This window comes from Acinonyx jubatus, chromosome D2, assembly GCF_027475565.1.
Source record: "Acinonyx jubatus isolate Ajub_Pintada_27869175 chromosome D2, VMU_Ajub_asm_v1.0, whole genome shotgun sequence".
Lineage (NCBI taxonomy): Eukaryota > Metazoa > Chordata > Mammalia > Carnivora > Felidae > Acinonyx > Acinonyx jubatus.
The window spans coordinates 1,556,548-1,578,868 of NC_069393.1; the positions used below are offsets into that span (position 1 = coordinate 1,556,548).

A 22,321-nucleotide genomic window follows, 5' to 3' on the forward strand; every position below is an offset into this window, starting at 1 on the left:
GACATGATCATTTGCTAGGAAAACAAAATCATCAGAATGATTCAAGAAGTGGAAAATTCAGGGGTGCCTGGGTGGCTCAGTCAGGTAAGTGTCCGACTTCAGCTCAGGTCATGATCTCACGGTTTGTGAGTTCGAGCCCCACGTCGGGCTGTCTGCTGACAGCTCACAGCCTGGAGCCTGCTTCGGATTCTGTGTCTCCCTGTCTCTTCCCCTCCCCTGCTTGTGCTCTGTCTCTCTCTGTCTCTCAGAAATCAATAAATATTAAAAGAAAAATTTTTTTTAAAAAGTGGAAAATTCAGAAAATAAGTACCAAGACCAGACAGGTTTGCAGCTGCATACCCTGTCATTCTACTGTTAAATGGCAACAGGCAATTAAAAAATAATAAGCCGATGCATTTTGTGAAGCTGAGCCTAATTTTAATTCCCAAACCCGAGAGAAGGGAGAAGGAAAACTATTAACGAATCTGGCTTATGATAGATTAGTTACAGAAACTGAACTAGTATTACCAAATAACAGAAGCCAGCCATCTATTGAAGGGATATATACTGAGACCAATTTGGATTTACTCCAGGAAAATTAAGAGCGCTCAATACCAGAAAATCAATAAAATGTACTTCGTCACTAAATGAACTGTGAAAAACCTCTAAGACCATAGCAACAAATGCATTTGATAAAAATAGAGCCACGTGATCAAAGTTTAGCAGCCACGCCTTATATAAATTAAGCACAGGAGGAAGTATCGCACAGTTCGCGAAGTATTATTGAACAAGAGCTCGCTAAAAAGGTATATAAAGCGAGCCCGTATTGGTTGCACAAATGACGTGCGTGCATGTGTATGTGCAAATGCGTTTATGGAACAGCACCAAGTTGTCAACAGGGATTCTTGCGAAAGAGGCAGCGGTGAGCACAGGAGAATTTTTACAAACAGGGAAGACGGTAAAACAAAGATCCCAGTTAGGAATCACGCAGGATATGTATCAATGCATGCAGATAAAACTGGATACCTTCGCGGGCACAGCACCACCAAGGAAAAAGATACTCTTGTTGCCAACCCCACAGCCCTCAGGTGCCTTCCCCGTCGCAAGGTGCCGGGTGAGATACTCTGTCACGGACGTTGCGCTACGTAACACAATGGAACGTGAATCAGACCAGGGGCTGCAGGGGCAGGACTTGGGCACAGTCACCCCTACGCCCATCCAGAGCCCGACTCCCGACGTGCCAAGCTCTGGATGGTCTCTGACGGGGGACACCTGGAGCTGTTAGGGAGCAGAGATTTGAGCAGCAGCCGCCCTCAAGAAGGCGTCACTTTATTTTTAAGTTTATTTAATTGAGAGAGTGAGAGAGAATGAGCACGTGAGCAAGCAAGCATGAGCTGGGGAAGGGCAGGGAGAGGGAGAGAGAAAACCCCAAGCAGGTTCCCTGCTGTCAGCACTGGAGCCCAGCGCAACGCTCAATCCCCCAACTGTGAGATCATGACCTGAGCTGAAATCAAGAGTCGAATGCTTAACTAAGCCACCCAAGCACCCCCAGGAGCTGCCACTTTAGAGGCAGAGTGGGGACAGGCACCCAAGCGTGTGCCAGGGCTGTGGAGACAGACACACACTTGGGTGCCTGTCCCCACTCTGCTTCTAAAGTGACACCTCCTGGGCGCCTGGGTGGCTCAGTCGGTTGGGCATCAGACTCTTGACCTTGGCTCAGGTCAGGAGCTCACCGTTTTGTGAGTTCGAGCCCCATGTCAGCCTCTGTGATGGCAGCACAGAGCCTGATTGGGATTCTCTCTCTCCCTCTCTGTCTCTCTCAAAATAAAATAAACTTAAAACGTTTAAAAATAAAGCACCTCCTGGGGGTGCTTGGGGGACTTAGTTGGTTAAGCATCCGACCCTTGATCTCAGCTCAGGTCATGATCTCACGGTTGGGGGACTGAGCCCCGCATTGGGCTCCTGTGCTTACAGATGGAAGTCTCCAGGCCCTCTGAGAAGCAGAACCAAAGACAGACCTTCATTCCTCCCCACCAAAGTATCCCACGTGCCGGCTTCAGAGGTCTGGGCTGTGCCCTCTCGCCCTTCCAGTTTCTCTGGTGTCATTTGCCATCTCCCTGAATTTACCTGCATCTTTTCCAGAACCTACTTCTTATCTGCCAGCCTTCTTGAAGATAATGAGCCTATAAATTTTCGACAGCGGGAATTTGCTCTTGCTAATATTTGCATAACACGCGCCTCTTTCAATCTTGACGAAAAGCTGCTCACTACAGTTGTCTGCGCTTTCCAATTAGGTTCTGTTCCAGGATTCCACTGGAATTCTGCAAGCATGTCCCCGAGGATGCCATAAACTGGGGTCCAGTTTCCCAGCCAGCCCAAGAAAACACATCGGACGTTCTGCTGAAATACTAGTAATTAAGGGCAAACCAAAGGGAACACATTTATTTGCCTTGAATGCTCGGACCCGAGGAAAACAAGTTTCAAATGAGGAACGAGGTGTAGACTGTTTGTTATATGAATTCTGAAGTGAACGTTTACTCGCTCACAGAACCTTACAATCTTTACACAGCACACCCCCACCCCCCTCCCAACTGCCGGGGAGGGTGGGCTCCGGGGCCCTCCTCCTCCAGTTCAAAGACAGCCGCCTGGGGCGCCTGGGTGGCCCAGTCGGTTGAGCGGCCGACTTCGGCTCAGGTCATGATCTCACGGTTCATGAGTTCAAGCCCCACATCGGGCTCTGTGCTGACAGCTCAGAGCCTGGAGCCTGCTTCGGATTCTGTGTCTCCCTCTCTCTCTGCCCCTCTCCCCTGCTTGCATTCTGTCTCTCTCTCAAAAATAAATATTCAAAAAATTAAAAAAAAAAAAAAAAACAGCCGCCTGATTTCCACTGGTGCATCTACGTACCCTGGGTTTGTCCCTTCTACAGTTCCTGGTTGCTAAAAAGTTTTGAAAATCTCCTAAGTGGCCCAACATCCATCCTGTGCATTTGGGCCTCGCGAGACAAAAGGAGTTTAAAGGAATCGAGGTAAAGTTGCCTGTGACAAAGCACCAGCTCTGGGCTTCCACACACGTCTTCACTGATTCTCACAACTCGGGGAAGGAGCTCCCTGCATAGACGCCAGACTCCACGGAGCCACCTGCCCAAAATCACAGGGCAAACGCTCGGCAGAACCCAGGCCTTCCGCCCCGGGTCCCCTCCGGCCACAAACGGACCATCAAGCCCCTTTCAAACCATCCACAGCTTCAAACCATTGGTGTGCAATTCAACACCTGCATCTAGAACACCCCATGCACGTGGCTTACCACCATCATCTTACCTGTCCGCTTCCAGAGTTACCGCGAGGATTTCACGGACAGAATTCCAAGAATTCATTTTTTTTTTACATTTTTATTTATTTTGAGAGCCTGTATGTGAGCAGGGGAGGGGCAGAGAGAGGGAGAGAGAGAGAATCCCAGGCAGGCTCCGCGCCGGCAGCACAGAGCCCAAGGTGGGGCTTGAACTCACAAACCATGAGATCATGACCTGAGCCGAAACCAAGAGTCAGATGCTCGATCAGCTGAGCCACCCAGGCGCCCCCAAAGAATTCATTTTTATTCTCCAGGTTATTTTCCATCATTCCCCTCATGCGTCCTCCTCACACAGCGATTCAGCATGTGGCCCCCACTGACTTGAATCCGCTTTTCCCCATCAATCCTCTTTAATGTCTGTGACAGTTAAGCTGCCTGTTCTAACAAGCCCCCATCCCCCAACAAATGTACGATGAATCAAACAGGAAAGAAGTTCATCTCTTGCCCACAGAAATTTAGTCCATGACAAATAGGATTGATGTGTGAGTGGCTTTTCCCCAAATGGTGATTTATTTTTATTTTTTTTAGTATTTGTTTATTTTTGAGAGAGATGGAGTGCAAACGGGTGAAGGGGGGAGGGAGAGGGAGAGGGAGAGGGAGAGAATGTGACGAGGCTCCAGGCTCCGAGCTGTCAGCACAGAGACCAACGCAGGGCTCGAACTCACCAACTGCAAGATCATGACCTGAGCCGAAATCGGATGCCCAATGGTGATTTAGATACAAGATCCTTTCATCTGCTGGCCCCCAACATCTCTGACACATGGCTCAAAGGAGCCTCCACATCCAGGCCTGAGAGTGGGGTCCACACTTTGGCTCATTTTCCACCGCCCTGAACCCAGGCAGTGGCCCCATCTCCTTGCAAGGGGTGCTGGGAAATTAGGTACAGCCACTGCCCACGAAGAGAGGGAACAGGTGAAATAAATTTAGAAAAGGACACTGGTCTTCAATTCAAGAGCCCCTTGCAAGGGACCTACCCGTTAATTAAGTTGATCTGACCAGCATATCCTGTGTTCCATACTCCCGCTCTAAGCAGGATGCATCCTTGTCCCCTAACCAAAGGAACCAGTCTACCCTAGATCACTTAACCTCCCTGTGACTCGGTTCCCTATGTTAAAAATAGGGATAACAGGGGCGCCTGGGTGGCTCCGTCGGTTAAGCGCCCGACTTCGGCTCAGGTCATGATCTCGCGGTCCGTGAGTTCGAGCCCCGCGTCGGGCTCTGCGCTGACCGCTCAGAGCCTGGAGCCTGTTTCAGATTCTGTGTCTCCCTCTCTCTGACCCTCCCCCGTTCATGCTCTGTCTCTCTCTGTCTCAAAAATAAATAAACGTTAAAAAAAAAAATTAAAAAAAAATAGGGATAACACCTTGCAAGATTGCTTTGAGGATTACACACATTAGAGAGAGCTTAGAACACGATCTGGCACATGCTACATGATATACAAGCACTTGATAAACAAATAAAGGGGTACAAGAAGCAAGGTTCCCTGCAAAGTTCTAATAGACTCCTGTCTTGGGGGGGGTCTCTGTCTCTTGGGAAGAGGGCACACTGCAAAAGCCCAAGGGTTGGAGAGGCAACTTCCCTCCGAGGCAAGTTCAGTTTTCCATGCAGGAAGGAAAGCCCTGTAAAATACATCCCAGACTTGATTTAGCACCTTCCTAGTAAAGAATTCATTCCCTCGAGAGCTGCCCCAACCTCTCTTCCACTATTTTGGATGTGGAATATGTCCTTGTAGACATTTCAATGGTGCAGATTCCTGTCCCCGTTAAAAAAAAAAAAAAAAAAAATCTAGTTCCGGAGCGCCTGGGTGGCTCAGTCAGTTAGGCGTCCGACTATGGGTTTCCGCTCAGGTCACGATCTCACAGGTCGTGAGTTCGAGTCCCATGTCCGGCCCTGTGCTGACAGCTTGGAGCCTGGTTGGGATTCTCTCTCTGCCCCTCCCCCACCCTCTGTCTCGCAAAATAAATAAACTTAAAAAAAATATATCTAGTTGTGTCCATCTGTTCTTTTCTTCACTCCTTTATTCAACAAACACTGAATTTTTGTTCAGCGCTTACCACGTTCTGTGACCACGACGTCCCAGGTCTCAGCCCACATGGAAAATGATTTAGCTTATGTGGCTGCTAAGAGGGACAGAGGGAAGGCAGTGATTTTAGATGCTTGGCGACAGTGACATTTGAACCAAGATGAAACTAGCAGGCAAGGGCCGCCGTGAAGCACCTTCCTGGTATGGGTCCCACGGGCACAAAGGTTCCGAGATGGAAAGACTTTGTGGCTCGAGAGTGCAGGTGGCCGGACAGGTGACAAGAAGGGACACTAAAAAGGAAGGCTGCAGAACACCTACGGGCGCTGGAGGCCTTGCGAAGGACTCCAGGATTCCCTTTGGCCTGAGTTGGAAGCCACTCAGGGGTTTAAACGTTTTAAGTATTTTAAGTGGTTTGAGTGTTTAGGCAGAGGTGTTTAAATCTTGGTAAAAGATCACTCTCCTTCTACCAGGGAAATGGGGACAGGGTTGGGGGGGGGGGTGCCAACAAGCCTGGAAGCTGGAAATCCAAGCAGATGCAGTTTCCAACATCCGGGCAAGGGGTGATGTTGTCCCAGTTAAAGTGTGAAGATTCGTGCTTCTAAATTTTTTACTAGAGTGGTTTACTAAATATACACCCAAACGTGGCCAGAGGTTCATAGTTTTGTAATCATTCTTCCTGAAACTCACAAAAAGGAGAAAGGTAGAACATCATCTTGTATTACAGGATAACGCATCCCCAACCCCAAGGTAATACCGGGCCTCCTCCGGCCAGTAAAGGTTTTTACCAGATCACCTTTAGTTGTCATTTTCCCTCTTCCTTCCTTAAAGGGAAGGCCTCAGTGCTTCTCCACAGATTCAACCCTCTCGAGGTTCTCCTTCCTCCCCAGACCCGCCAAATTCCCCTCCCCAGGGGATCCAGCATCTGCTAGGTGAATCCACATCCACGACTGGGTTCAGATTCCAGCTACCGTTAATGGCAACGGTGACAATTACATACCGTCAAGTCTCAAGGCGTTGTCACTAAGACGGCCTCAAGGAAGGACGCTCAGTTTAGGGAAAGAGTGGGACTGCCCACGGGCAAAATGGCTTCTCTCCCCTCCTGGCCTTTGCCCAAGTTACTCCCTCGTTTGGGGTGCCCTGCTCCTTCCTCGTCACCTGACTGAACTTTATTTGTTCTTCAAGATGCAGCTCAGGGGCCGCGTCGGCCAGAGGTGCTGTTCTCCCCCGGCCCAGCTGGGTCAGGGGCGCGCCTCCGGAATCCCATATCCACGTTTACCCGGATCGCGGTGGTTGCCAAAGACTCTTCCACCTTTTCTTCACTTTGTCTCTCCTGCTGGACCCCAGGCGACGTGCCTTCTTTATCGTTTTAGCCCAGCCAGGTCCAATCTGCTTGCGGAATTAATACACGCCACGTCTCGTATGCCATTGGTGGGCAGGCGGACCGGAGGTGTTTGACGGCGCCTACGAAAGCAGTGGCTCCCCATGGCAGGTGAGTTTGGTCCCCAGGGGCCGTGTGGCAACGCCGGGAGAAATGCTCGGTTGTCATAACGAGAGGAAAGGGCGCCCCTGGACATTCAGTGGGGAGGGGTCGGAGATGCTGTTAAACATCCGGCGATTCACAAGACAGGCCCCCCCAACACAGTTACCCAGCCCGTAAGGTCAGTAGCGCGGAGGCTGAGACACGCATCTACTCTCTGACCAGGAAACCTACTCCAGGGTACACGTGCCCAAGGGAAATGACGTGTAAGTCCATCAAAAACACAAGAACACCTCGGGGCGCCTGGATTGTTGGGCATCCGACTCTTGATTTCAGCTCAGGTCATGATCTCGTGGCCGTGAGATCAAGCCCCGAGTCAGGCTCTGCGCTGACAGCCTGGAGCCTGCTTTGGACTCTCTCTCTCTCTGACGCTCCCCCCTCATGCGCTCTCTCTCTCACTCTCAAAATAAATAAAGTAAAAAAAAAAAAAAAAAACCAAAACACAAGAACCTCTGTAGCAGCCGTACCCACAGAAGCCCCAAACTAGAAACAATGTAAAAGACCGTAGTAGTCATATGATGGAATCCTACAGGCCATATGAAATAAAAGACTCTTATCTGCAGAAAGAATGGATCTCACAGATCTACTGATGAACTAAACAACCGGACCAAAGTAACAGGCAAAATTCATCGATGGTGAGGGAACGGAAGTCGGAATAACGGTCACCCCTGGAGACAGGGAGCTAGTGACTGGGAAGGAGCAGGAGGGAATCTCTGGGGTGCTGGGAACGTTCCTGATCTTCATGTGGGGAGTAGTCAGTCACACACACTGCGCTGTGCACTACGACTCATGCGCTGAATGTGTATTATACCTCAAAAAGCTTTATTCAATGAACAGTCCTCTAAGAGCGCCCTACCGGCAGGAATCACACACAGGGACGCTGCCCTATCAGCCAGGTTTTCTAACAGACTTCCGGGTATACTGCCGGCGGGAATGTATGTAGGTGCATTTCTGGAAAGCTGTTGCACAGCAGATATCAAAAACCTTACAATGTGTCCTTAATTCAATTCTGGTCTGGTCATTTTATGCTAAGGAATGTGCTAAGGATGCGCACACAAACCTAAGCTTCCGGAATATTTATCATAGCATAATAAATGTAAGAGGGAGGGGTCACTGAATTCAATGCCCACCCAAAGGGAACTGTGTCATATTATGGATTCAATAAAATGACATTTTTAAATTTAAATGGAAGCCATTTACAATATATTAATTAGAATTAAAAAGCAGATCACCCAACAAGATGTAATCTAAGATCAACAAAGGATATGTCAATATGTTAACTATGATTATCAAGGGTAATGAGCCATTATGGGATTTCTTAAAATTTCTATCATTTTCCCCCCTAAAATATACATATGTACTTGTTAATAAGAAAAAATATATATACAATCACAGTTTTTAAAAATAAAGGTGAGTTTGGGGCGCCTGGGTGGCTCAGTCCGTTGAGCGGAGTCCGACTTCAGCTCAGGTCACGATCTCGCGGTCGGTGAGTTCGAGCCCCGCGTCGGGCTCTGTGCTGACAGCTCAGAGCCTGGAGCCTGCTTCCTATTCTGTGTCTCCCTCTCTCTCTGACCCTGCCCCGTTCATGCTCTCTCTCTGTCTCAAAAATAAATAAACGTTAAAAATTTTTTAAAAAAATAAAAAATAAAAAAAAAAAATAAAGGTGAGTTTCAGATTTTAAAACTGTGTACCAGACCTCACACAACCCCCCAGTCGCCAATGTATTCAAAGCCCCGCTACCTGCAGAAGAACTCTAAACTCTCATCACAATGGCTGCGGTGTAGCAGGGATTAAATAAAAAGATAAAATTCTAGATTTTTCTGTCTCCTATCTGATTGTGGGATAGGTTACACAAACCCATACATTCATGGAACCACACAGAGCTTCATAGCCCCCCCCAAAACAGTTAAAGGTAATTCCACGTAAAAATATGAAAATAAATATTTCTGACTGCAAAAGGTTTCAGATGCTGTAAAGGAAACCAATACAAAGGCACCCCCTTCCCTGGGGTGCCTGGGTTGCTCAGCTGGTTAAGCTTTCGGCCGGGGTCATGATCTCACAGTTCGTGGGTTCGAGACCCGCGTCGGGCTCTGTGCTGACAGCTCAGAGCCTGGAGCCTGCTTCCGATTCTGTGTCTCCCTCCCTCTCTGCCCCTCCCCTGCCTGCACTCTGTCTCTGTCAAAAATAAATAAATGTTTCAAAAACTTAAAAAAATTGAAAAAAAAAAAAAAGGCATGACCTTCCCTGAATGATCAAGTCTGCCCAGGTAATCTCTCAGCCCAGACCCCGACCGAGAAGTCCTGTCCGTGTTTCTGTGTCAAGTGGGGCGATCCCTTCTGTGGCAGAGTCCTTGCAAAGATGTGGCGCAACGACGGAAGACGGCGCTGCACACGGGGATCGCGGCTGGTGAGCCGCGTCACCCCCACCACCTGAACAAAACCTCTCTCCAGGAAGCTCCCTCCTCCGAATCCTGCGTGGCGGCTGGTGGCAGCACATGCTCCGTTATCATGCGGCACCGCACAAGATCTACCTTGTAGCTCACCCAGCCTTGGAGTTCCTCCTGGAGCCACGGGACGTGCGACAGAGCTAAAGGTGGGAGCGTCTGCTCAAACTTGACACCGCTGATGGGCCGGGGGGGGGGGGGGGGGTACCTTAGCTCACAAATCCATCCTGAGAGTCTCAGGTTCATTCCGGTTTTAAGCGCAAGCTGTTTCTCTCCTCACTTGTTAAGTCAAAAAGACTTTCAGCCAAAGAAGTCCACAACGAAACCCTGAGCGCAAACATCTAACAATGTTAATTTTCAAAGCCCTGTGTTCCCCTCCTGCTTCTGAAGGTCACACCTCCCCGCTGAACGATTCCAGAGGGGTGCTGACATGGTACATGGGAAAAACAGTCCTATGAAGTCCAACCTCTAATAGGAAGAGCAAACAGCTCAGATGCCAGCCAGCCACGACAAAGGACCGACAAAGCCGAACACACGCGCCCCCCCCCCCCCCCCCCGCCCATCCGTGAATATCTGCCTGTTCTGCCTCCTCGGAGAGGAGAGGACGGATCACAAGACTGCTCAGAATAAGAAACCAAAAGAGCAGAAGCCCAGGAAGCAGCCGGGCCTGAATTTCACGCTGTTTCCAGAGAGTGAGCTGGCAGGCTGTGTCGGTGATCTGCACAGCGGGCAGGCGGCAGGCGAGGCTGACAGCTTGAGGGGGTTGTTGTAGGGAGACAGCTGCAAGTGTTCTCCTGGAGAAGGTTCTGGGCCCTGAGCTCCCGGGAAGCATTTTCAGCTCCCAAGCTGACCCTCCATTCACACAGGGGTTAAGAGCCTGTCAGCCAGCCCGGCAAGCATGGTCTTTGTATTTAAATCATCTCAAGGGGACCCACAGCTCCAGGCACGACCAGAGCCTGGGAGAGGGGAGAGAAGGGAGGTGACAGAGAGGACCCTTCCGCCCATAATTGCTGGCTGGGCTTCTGATCCAGGAAGCTAAATAAAAGGGGGACACCAGAAGAAAGAGCCTAGGAAGACTAGAATACCCTGCAGAGCAGCTAGAGGAATCTCAACCTTAGGCACAGAAATGTTTCTGCCTCTTTTCCCTTCCTCCTCCCAGCTGGGCATCACGTGCTCCCTACTGTGTGCACTCCAAATGCAGATCAAAGCACAGTGGTGCCCAGTGTCTACACCACTCTCAGGCACAGGGGTTCTCAGTCATCAGAGGGCCCCCTGACAGCAGCTGTAATCTCTTTCTAATCAAAATAAACAAACAAACAAAAAACCCTAACCAGCCCAAACCAGCACAAGCAATACACAAGTACGTATAAGACACAAACACACACATTTACATATGTGCCTATTTACACACATACACATGCATATGCTTTTACAGCAGAAGGCAGGCAGGAAGCCTGTTCCCCGAGTCTAGAATCCCTTGCTTTTCCTCATCTGATTCTAGCAGCAACAGCCATTTCTGCTATGAGTTTTTTCTCCTGTGAGGACCGATTCCAGACCAAAATGCCACCCCTCCGGTGTGCCTCCCCATCCCACTCTACCAGCCCAGTGAGATCTGTTAACAATCCAGGGAACAAAGAGGGAAGAGAGACCCAAGCTGCATTCCTTGAAAGTGGGGTTAGATTCTATACTTTGATAAACCTCAGAGCCTGAACCTCTTTGCTCTCAGAGTGGCCAGGGTGCAGCTCTGAGCCTCTTAATAAACAAGTCCGCCTCTCTCCCTGCCACTAGGCACAAGGGTTTTCTCTGCCCAGCATCTATTTTCAGCCCCCATAAATCATGTTCCATTGTTTCAGGGAATCTGAACTCACGCTTAATAAACCATCAACCTCACCCCTCTGCCACCACCCCAAATTTCCCTCAGGGAAAGACGGTTTCCAGGAGAGAAGCAAATTCTTAATTAGGGCTGGGTTTGAAAAGCAAGCTTCCACACAAAACAGAAAAACAAACCTGGGTCTAAAAACCATCAAATAACCAACCACTAATGTCTTTGATTAAAGTGCAGGACTGTGATTCTCAGGTCCAGGTGGGACTTCAGTGACCATCCGAAGGAAGCAGAATTTGAACCTAATGCCAAATGACACACGATCAGGTACTTGACCATGTCGGTGCTGCAGTGGCTAGATTAAATTGCTCTGATGCAGAATTTCTCCCAAGTATAGGTTACCAAGAAACATAATACTGCTTTAAAATTTACTTAGGTGTGTACACCCTTCTCACACCAACACAGTCACGAATCTTATTCATAACCAGGCTTCACCTAACACAATTCCCCTGTTTCTCCTGGAGATGCAGGGAAACGAGCAGACATGTAGCTCATGTTCCGAGATCGAAACCTGGATCACGGCACTCACAGCATAAAGTCTGCAAAACCAGGGCTCCGGGTACACACAATTCTTAAAGAGCTAGTTTAACGGACAACCGCTGTCTGGGACAGGAAGCCCTTCTGACATTCTGGAAAACGTAGGGGGTTTCAAAGGATTATGCAGAGGGACGGGACTTTGAAAATTCCCAAACTCTTAACCGAAGCCTAAACGTGAACAGGTTCCGTTCCAAAACACTGCACAGTTCACTTGGACCCTGCAAAGCCCAGCTGGAGCTCAGCGCGTCCACACTGCAGCCTGTCTACACTGCAGCTTGTCTGCTGGAGGTTTGCAGACCACTCCCTGCTGACAGTCTGGCCAACCCCACCAGCCTACCAGCAGGCTGCAGCACTATGTCCAGATCCAAGTGAGGGCACCAGCCAGGGGTTGGGGGGGGAGGGTCCCCTGGGCCTGCCCTCCTACCTGCTGTATTCCTGGCTGGTTGAACAATGATCAGGGAGAGCCACGGGAAAAGCCGCATCATGCCCAGTACGCCACTCCCTGGTCCTCAACAACACCGGTTGCACACTCTTCCATCCGTGAAAACGGTGGGCACAAACGAGGGCCTGCCCCAGAAGGATGCCAGGAACAAAAGCATCAGGGGCAGGTGGAACCGGCTGGTCTCCACCTCTCTCGGGAGACAGAGGCCACAGAGCTTCTGCAGGGTACGTAGAGACGTTGTAAAACCAACTCCCAGGAAAGGGCGCAGTAAAAGGGGACCTCGGGCAGCCACAGCTGCCAGCACGAGCAACCTCCAGACATCAGGAGCTTGACCATGACCATAGGGGTAAGCGGAACACACACACACAAAAGTGCCTTCCGGCATAAGAGCATATGCCTTAAGGCAGGGAAACTTGTCATTTCACTTTTCCCTGCTCTTGGCAAGAGATCCTGAAAGGCACGGACAGAGAAAGTTTCTCGGATTAACTGGAGAAAACACACGCCAGTGAAGACACCCCGGAGGACCTCTCCCGAGGTTCTCACTGCTACTTGTCCCAGCCCTGGCACCTGACTAAGGCTTGCCATGGGGCCATCAATACAAACTGATTTACCACCACCACCACCACCACCCCCGCAACACACACCCAAGCTGTATCAGCGTTTCTGAAGCCCTTTACCTAGACTAACTCAAACGCACCCCTAAGGTGCGACCCCACAGGTGTGACTGGCTTGGCCACACCCAGCCAGAAAGGGAAGACACTCCCCACCACCCTCCACGTCCTTGCCAACCGCAGGGTGCCGGCGCCGGCCTCCGCCTCCTCCTCTCCACCCACGGGGAAGTCGGAGCCCCCCACGCAGTCAGAGCACTTTAAATCCCCGCCGCCGCGGCCCCCTTAGGGTCCAGAAACGCACAGCTGCCCCCGGCCCACGGAGCGTCTGGTGTCCTCCCGGCCCGGCACTCCCGCCTCCCCGGGCCGCCCCCGCCCCTGCGGGCCGCGCCTTACCGCCGGTGTCCTCGAAGCGCGGGGGCGGGCGGTCCCGCAGCGTGGCGCTCCAGCCCGCGCCAGCCTCGTCCTCCTCGGCTTCCTGCGCGTCGGGAGCACCGGGCGGCGGCGGCGGGGGGCCGGGGCGCTCGCGTTCGTCGTCCGAGGAGGCGGCCGAGGAGGAGTGCGAGGCGGCCGACGTGCTGTAGAAGGGGTTCCCGCCGCTGTCCGGGCCCGACTCGCCGAACACGTCGTCCGAGATGTGCAGGCTCTCGTAGCGCGCGCGGGCCGCCTCGAGCAGCGCCGGCGCCCTCCTCCGCGCGCCCCCGCCGCCCTCGGCCATAGCCCCGGCCGCCGCCCGCGCGCCCGCCCCCCACAGCACCTCCCAGCCGCACGCGCCGGGCCCCGGGCCCGCGCCGCGGCCCGCCGCCCCCCACCAGCGCAGCCCGCAGCACAGCGCCCGCCGCCCCGCGCCCTGCCGGCCCGCCGTCTTGGCCGCCTCGGGCCCTGCGCCCGGGGAAGCGCCCTCGGAGCTCGGGCGCCGCAGGCTGCGGGCCGCGGCTGGAGGCAGGGCGCGCGGGCGGGAGGCTGGGGCTGCGGCCGGGCCCAGGCGCCGCCGCTACTGCCGCCGCTGCGTCTCCTCGGCGCCCGCCGCGTCCCCGCGCGCCCTCCCGCGGCACCCCGCGCTCCCCGGCCGACCTTCCCGGGCGCGAGCCGCCAGAGGCGGGCCCCGCCTCCTCGCACCTCCGGCCCGCCGGCCAATCGGGAGCCGGGCCGGGGCGGGGCCGGCGCGGGGCACGCCCCGCCTCCCTCCACCGGGCGGGGCGAGGAAAGAGGCAGAGGCGGCGGCGGGCGGGAAGGGGGAGGGCAGGCGGCGGCTCGAGCCCGTCCCCTCGCCTGCAGGGACATGCGGCCCGGGACGGCCACCCGCAGGCCCCGCGCTTGCTCCGCGCCGGGAAGGGAGGAGCCGAAGGGGTGCCGGGGGGCACGGGACGCAGCCGGTTCTTCCTGCCGCCCGAGCGGGACCCGGCGCTCACATCCCCCAACGCAGGAGGCGCCCCGCGCCGGGGAGCTGTCCGCCCCGGTGGTTCTGAACCAGGCGCGGCAGAAACTCCAGGTAGGCGGCGGGCCCGAGGCTCACAATTCCCTGGGCTGTTGCCGCTGCTGCTGCTACTGCTTCCCGTGGCACACAGCCGGCTGCGCCCCTTGCTCCTATGAGCACGAGGGCTGTCTGGCTTCCGGGAATCTTGCTCTAATTAGGAGCCGGCCTCGCCGGTCCATTTCTGGGGTCAGATGCTAACTCAGTCTCGCTTGAGTAGCCCTGTAATTCGAGGGTGGCAGCATCTGGTCTTAGTCATTCCTCTCATCTTTGACGTTTGACCTCTTTTAAACTCAAAGTATTCATTACCTCCCGAATATTGATTACTCTGGCACCACTGTTGTCACATCTTTACTTACACATTTGACACACTCGTCTATTAAAATATAGCACAATCACCCAGGCGTCAGGGCTCTGATAAACAATGGCACAGAAAGGTTTCATTCACCCCTCTTCCTCGGCCAAGAGTGTGTGGCATTCATTCTGTTGATGGCGCTACATATGATCAGTCTTGTCTCCTTGCTCCCCTCTCCCTCCCACGAATAGTGCAATAAGTCACGATGATGGTAATTGGGCCATAAAGTCACTTGCACTCAGAAATAAAATAAATCCACAGAGATGTGAAGGGCTTACAAATCCTACTGGGTATTAACTAAAAGATAATTGCACAAGAGGGAAAGGCATGTTGCTATTTCTAAGCATGCATAAAGGATGAAGATGATGGGACCATTCTGCCACCAACTGAGGTCAATTCAACAGCAGGCCGGCAGCTTCTGCTCTTACCCTCCCCTCCCAGGCCTGTGTTTCCTCCTCCCAACCAGAGCCTCTGTACAGGCATGAATTCCTGACAATCACTGAAAGAAAATATATAGAAAGGAAGGGATTCACATGGCATTGCTTTCTATGTGGATTGGCTGATATACGTGAAATTGTTTGCAAAGCATTTCAACTCTGTTGGAAGAATTATGCCACAGGAAAAAACTGGCTTCTGGCATGTCTGTATACTGTGCTAACCAGTGAAAGATTTTGAAGAGAGCACATACAGGTAGTCAGACTTACCACAAAAGACCAATGAAGCATAGATCGAAGACACAAAATGAGACTCCAGAGCTCAAGTTTGAATTCTGCAATTAGGAATTCTGTTATACTCCTGTAAAATTTTATGTTATCTCTTAAAAAAAAATAATTGAATGAGATCTAGAGGGTGAAATCTGTAGGCACGAGTTCCTTCTCTCCAGGTAGCCAGTGAAAAAGTCAGCAGCTCAAGTGAGTGTGTGTTTTAAAAACAATGGCTTGCTTTGCTACCCACAGGAAGCACAAAATAGACGAATAACAGTTACAAGGATGGATGGACACAGTCTCCCATTGTCTCAAATTTGCATTTGCATGGTGCTAATCCCAAGGAAACCTTAGAGCCTTTGTGTTGTAAGTACTTGTAGCTCATACAGCATGCAACATTGGGGAGAGGATTATTTGGTCACAAAAGAAACAGACTGGGAAATCAAATTGTTATCCAAGTGCTTGTCAAACAAAAATCAGATGGCTATTTCAGTTCAGAATCAGGTGTTCAGCAACCAAGGGTTACTTTGTTTAAGCAAGTGATGCCAACCAAGAAAAGTAAAAATACGTCAGCCTTTATTTAAAGACAGGTGGCTGATTCTCCTTGTGGAAGGAAGAGAGAAAAAGGAAAAAAAAAAAAACCTGGAAAACAAAAACCAAAAAACTTCCCCATCTGCTTGGCAACCTACTACCATTATGATTTTACATCATTAACTTTTCTAAGTAATGTTATCTGTAAGGATAATTATGGAAGCAGTATTACACTGAGATCTTTTCAACTTTGAGTCATTTAAATACATCTTCCAAATAATATAATTTTGTAATATAATTAAATAACTTTAGATGAATATTATTTAGATGGTTTCTACTCTGCACAAAGGTCTCCGGGTAATAAAGGCAATCCATTTGTGTGGTAGAGTCCTTAGGTTTTGTTAAGCCAGGAGTGTGTGCTTTTTATGTAACGGGGACTGGTAGCCATTTTTCATGGAGTCCTGGCCTCCTTTCCTGGTATGTTTTAATAAGAAAGAAAAAAATGCTACCATTCAAACTATGATACAATGTTTTCTTTTCATTAACATTTTAATTTAAATGCATCGAAAGTCTCTTTGGTAAATATTTAGATTTTTATCATGTATCACCTTAATGCATACATAAAAATGAAAGTTAAAATCGTTGGTTAATGTTTTCCCAGGACTTGACATTCAGAACCTCTCTATTCTTATTTACCTTCTGCTTTCAATGCCCAGGTTTTCCCCACAGTATGTTTCTCTTAGCCACCCAGAGCTTCCGTCATGCTGCACTTAAAACAATTTTTTTTTTATTATTGACATATAGCTGACCTTCAATGCTGTGTCAGTTTCAGGTGTACAACATAGTCATTTGACAATTCTGCACGTTACGTGTACAACATAGTCATTTGACAATTCTGCACGTTACGTGTACAACATAGTCATTTGACAATTCTGCACGTTACTCAGGGCTCACCTCGTTCGACGCGTTCGCCTCGTTCGACACGGGGCTCGAACCCACTAACCATGAGGTCATGACCTGAGCTGAAGTTGGACGCTTAACCGACTGAGCCACCCAGGCGCCCCGTAATTCTATTCTTAATTTTTTGAGGAACCTCCATACTGTTTTCCACAGTGGTTGTACCAATTTACATTCCCACCAACAGTGCACAAGGGTTCCCTTTTCTCTACCTCCTGGCCAACACACTTGTTCTTTCCTGTCTGTTTAATACCAGCCATCCTGACAGGTCTAAAGTGATAGATCTCATTGTGGTTTGATTTTATTTCCCTGATGATTACTGATGTTGGACGTCTTTTCACGCGTCTGTTGGACATCTATATGTACTTTTTGGGGAAAATGTCTATTTAGGTCCTCTGCTCATTTTTTCAATTGGATTATTTGTGGGGTTTTTTGTATTAAGTTCTTTACATATTTTGGATATTAATCCCTTATCAGATGTACCATTCACCACTATCTTCTCCATTCAATAGGTTCCCTTTTGGTTTTGTTGTCGATTTCCTTTGCTGTGCAAAAGCTTTTTATTCTGATGCAGTCCCAATAGTTTATTTTCGCTTTTGTTTCCCTTAACCAAGCAGACATATCCATGAATATGTTGCTAAGGCCAATGTCGAAGAGATTACTACCTGTTTTCTTTCAGGAGTTTTATGGTTTCAGGTCTCACACTTATTTTTTTAAGTAAGCTCTGTGTCCAGTGTGGGACTTGAATTCACAACCCCAAGATCGAGAGATGCGTGCTTCATGGACTGAGCCAGCCAGGTGCCCCTCAGATCTCACTTTTAGCTCTTTAATCCATTTTGAGTTTATGTGTATGGTAAAAGAAAGTGGTCTAGCTTCATTCTTTTGCATGTAACTGTCCAGTTTTCCAACACTGTTTTCGAAGAGACTGTCATCTTTCCATTACATCCTCTTGCCTCCTTTGTCAAAGATTAATTAACTTTACGACTGTGGGTTTGTTTCTAGGCCCTCTATCCTGTTTCCACTGATTTGTGTGTCTATTTTTTTTTTATTGCCAGTTTTGATTAGTACAGTTTTGTAGTAGATTTTGAAATCTGGGATTGCGATACCCCCAGCTTTGTTCTTCTTTCTCAAGATTGCTTTGCATGCTGCACTTTTTATAAAAGTACTCTGTGGTCATCCAAGTTGCTGTCCCTCCATTCTGCCTGGCTTGATGCTGGTGGTTTTTTTTTTTTAACTTATCCAAGATTTTCATATAATAACCAGTTTGTTTTTCTTCTTCAAATGGTCCTCAGAAGGCCTGTGGCCTGGCATGCTGAGAGGTATAGATGGCCAGGCACATCCTAGGACTAGTAACTAAGTTGGCACAGGCTCAGGCTGTGGTAACTTTATAGACATTTCCACCTGCTCAGCACCAACTATAAGACAATTCCATGTGTGTGTATATATATATACTATATTATATATATATATATATATGTGTGTATATATATATGTATATATACACACACACACATATATATATACACATATATATATACACACACACACACACACACACACACATATATATATGTATATATATATATATAGTTGGAGATGTGAATGTGAAAGAACATGGGGGCAGGGGCATCTTAGAATCTGTAAAATATAGTACATTGCTTCCTGTCTGTACTTTGCCATTTTTGATTTTGCAAATGGCCAAACCACCGTAGGGAACAAAAATGAACAAAAATCCTAAGGTGGCAGGGCCTGACCTGGCCAGCCCCATACTGCACAGGCTAGACCAGGCTTGGGAAGTCTATGTGTTGCTGGGTCACTATGAATAGCGAAGGCAGAGGGGGGGTCACGGCAGCTGCTGCTTCTTCCTATATTGCCTTCATCGCCCATAAGGAGGGGGCCAGAACCAAACAGAATCTCCTGGAACTGAGATAGGGGAGGGGAAAAGAAAGAGCCACAGCTGCTGAACCATGATCGACATATGGGGGAGAATGCTGGAGACAAATGTGCATGGCACAGCATGACATTTGAGTCATATCTGACATAGAAACTTAAGGATCCAATCTTGCTCAAAATGATTTTTTTTTTTTGATGAATGTATCTACTAGTCAAAGAGACATGCAGAGAGGGAGAACAAAGTAGGACAAAGCTATAGAAAACTTTTGGGAAAAATCTCTCTTGTTGGGATTGAGATACCCTTCATTGATTGGTTGATCGATTCGTTCATTCATTCACTCATTCATTCAACAAATACGTACTGAATACTTATTATGTGCCGAATCCTCTTCTAGGCACTGAGAATAAATCAGAAAAGAAAAAAACACAAGTATCTTGCTTTTATTACATCTATACTCAAGTAGAGAGAAGGGAAAAAGAAAACAATAAATATGCAATATGTCAGCTGTTGACAAGGAGTAAAAAGTAGGGGGACAGACATTACGTTGGTGGTGACAGGGATGGTGGTGGTGGTGATGCTGCTTGTATGTGTGGTCAAGGGAAGTTACTGAGATAAGAATCCTTGAATGGGTTAAGAGCACAAGCCAAGTGCATTTAGGAAGAGGAAACAAGTGGAAAGCCCCTGGGGCAGGCACACACCCATTGTACTCTATAGAACCAAGGAGGCTGGCGTAGCTGAGGCACAGAGAGCTGAGTGACTTGGTAGGAGATGAATTGAAAAGGAAGTTGAGTGCCCCATTCTGTAAGGCTGGATTTTATTCTGAGCGAAGTGGGGAGCCACTGGAGACCTTAGAGCAGAGAAATAACAAGATCTGACTCGGGTGTTCAACGGATCGCTCTAATGGCTGAGTGGAAAATAAACTAGAACAGAGCAGGAATGGAATCCCGAAGGCCAGAGAGAACACCGTGACAAACGCCCAGACTATAGAAGGGAGTGTTTGCGGCCAGATTAGAAGTGATAGAGGTGATTAGAACCAGTCAGATTGTGAATATGTTTTGAAGGTAGAACCCACAGCTTTGACCAAAGAATTAAATATGGGCAGTGAGAGAAAGAGATGAATCCAGAAGGACTCTATAGTTGTCTGTTGGAGCTACTGCAAGTGTAGCAGAGTTGGAGGAAAATAAGAGCTTGGATTTGAGCATGTTGGGTTTAACACATCTAAGTGGATCTGGAAAGCAGACGATTGAAGAGAGTTCAAGAACCAGGTCTGGATCGGAGGGAGAAGGGTGGAGTCATCAGCAGATCGATGGTAGGAAAATGGCTGAAGTCCCCAAGGATTGAGTATAGAGAGGGGAGACATCTGAGGACAAGTCCTGGAGCACATTCATAGAGATCAGGGAAATGAGAAGAAACCCCCGAAGGAAAATGAGAAAGTTGAGGAACCCAGACAGATTTTAGGGGCTAAGAAATTATCTCAAGGATCTCGAGAGTAACCATGGTGAATGCGGCGGAGGGATCTGGTAAGGTGAGGGCTGGGAAATAACCACTAGGTTTCACAAAAGGGGGATAAACATGGGATTGGAGAGTGGGTTTCAGAACCTGGGAGAAGAAAGGGGGGTTTTGAGTAAAGACAACTTTTGAGGATTTTTGCTACAAAGGGAAGAGAGAAAAGGGAGGTGACAGGTGGGTTAGAAGTTGGAAGGAGATTTCTGAAGATCGGGTGATATTTGAATGGGGGTGGGGATGATTCAGTAGGAAGGGTGCAGGAGAGATGCCAGACAGCTGGACAGAGAGAGAACACTTACTAAAACAAGGTCCTTCCTCGCTTGGATGGCAGTGAATCGGAATGCACGAGTGGAGGGGCTGGTCCTCACTCAGAAGGCATTGGGGGTAGGGGTCCATGCAGTTAGATTTAGATCCTTAATCCATTTTGAGTTTATGCGTGTGGTGAAAGAAAGTAGTCTAGCTTCATTTTTTTGCATGTAACTGTCCAGTTTTTCCAACACCGTTTTTGAAGAGACTGTCATCGTTCCAGTATACATTCTTGCCTCCTTTGTCAAAGATCAATTAACTGTACAATTGTGGGGTTGTTTCTGGGCCCTCTATCCTGTTTCCATTGATTTGTGTGTCTATTTTCTTTTTTTTTTTTGTAGTAGATTTTGAAATCTGGGATTGCGATACCCCCAGCTTTGTTCTTCTTTCTCAAGATTGCTTTGCGTGCTGCACTTTTCATAAAGGTACTCTTCTTCCTTTCCTGCTTTGATTTTCTCAGCGAAGTCCTCAGAGGGGTCATCAGCTGTATCTGAGAGAGGTGTTCAGTTCTTAATCCTGGCTGTACATGAGAATCACCTGGAGAATCTTAAGAGAACACTCCTAACCGGGCCCTACGCCAATTTAATCGGATTTCTCTGGAGGTGTACCTGGGCGCTGGAATGTGTTAAAGGCTTCCGGGTGATTCAAAAGTGTGGCCAGAGTTGAGAATCCCCGGGTTAGGGGTCTGAGGAAGGAAGATGTGAGGTAGTCAAAATATTTCACCAGTAGAGTGGAGACTCAGTCAATTAGATCAACATACTTGGATTTGTGGTTGAGAATTTAATGTGAAACCTGCCAGGATGGTTGCATTTTTTCCCCCAAGTTTTATTTATTTGAGAGAGAGAGAGAGAGAGAGAGCAAGAGCACACAAGCGGGGGAGGGGCAGAGAGAGAGAGAGAGAGAGAGAGAGAGAGAGAGGGGATCCCAAGTAGGCTCTGAGCAAGGGGCCGGACGTAGGGCTCAAACCCACGAACCATGAGATCATGACCTGAGCCAAAACCAAGAGTCAGACGCTTCACTGACTGAGCACCCCCCCCCCCCCCCACCACGTCCCAGGATGGTTTCATTTTTCTCCAACTATGTTCAGCCGCCAGGGGCAGACACGGGGTGGACAGAGGGTTGGGTTTTACCGAGGTAGGTTTTTCTCAGGTGTGTATGATGGAGGTGAGAGTACTAGACAGTGATTATAATCATGGACCTGGGCTCTGTGTCAGCTAAGGAGGCATGTGAGAATTTGGGGGAAGAATTAAGGATGAAAAGGATGTAGGTAAATGGCTTCTTCTGAGTGGTTTCGCTAATAAATATTTCCACGAAATATTTAGTGCAGCCAGACCCCTGCAAGCAGCACAAACAACTCTGATTAGTGCTTCAACCTACATTTTCTTCCCAGGGTTGCAATCAGTTGCTCTCAACGAGTGGACATTGTGAGATATTTAGAGCAAAGAGAAATATACATATTGGAAGTAGGCTTTTCACATTCTTAGAAACCAGAATTTTGTACCTTCGTGTCCTTTCTTCTGTCTCCCTTGGTGACCTTTTCCCTCTTGAAGCACATCCAAGCCCCACTCCCCTGTTCTCCAATAAAAGAAAGGGATCTGAGTAACACCCTTGAAGTTCAATCGCCTTTAAAGGAGAAACAGCCCTGGGCAGTTGGTGTTTTACACAAAAGAATGGATTGCTTAGTCACAGAAACTCAGGTATTCTAAGAAACCGGGAGCGGATGTTCCCTGCTAGAAAGGGGACCTTCTCGGCATCTCTGAAGTCACATTCCTGTAGCTGGCACTGATGGAACTGA

The 22,321-nt window shown here is 49.0% G+C and overlaps 1 protein-coding gene across 2 annotated transcripts in view; it reads right to left on the reverse strand.

The window, feature by feature from the left end:
• The window catches only part of PGBD5 (piggyBac transposable element derived 5), a 105,820-nt gene extending 92,270 nt beyond the window's left edge, over window positions 1-13,550 (reverse strand). Inside the window, exon 1 of one of the 2 annotated variants that reach the window (XM_027046874.2) lies at window positions 13,196-13,550. In XM_027046874.2, coding sequence (XP_026902675.1) covers window positions 13,196-13,517 — 322 coding nt within the window. In that variant the 5' untranslated portion in view covers window positions 13,518-13,550. The remainder of the gene's footprint in view (window positions 1-13,195) is intronic. The other variant, XM_027046875.2, reaches the window with a different exon arrangement.
• Window positions 13,551-22,321: the final 8,771 nt, after the last annotated feature.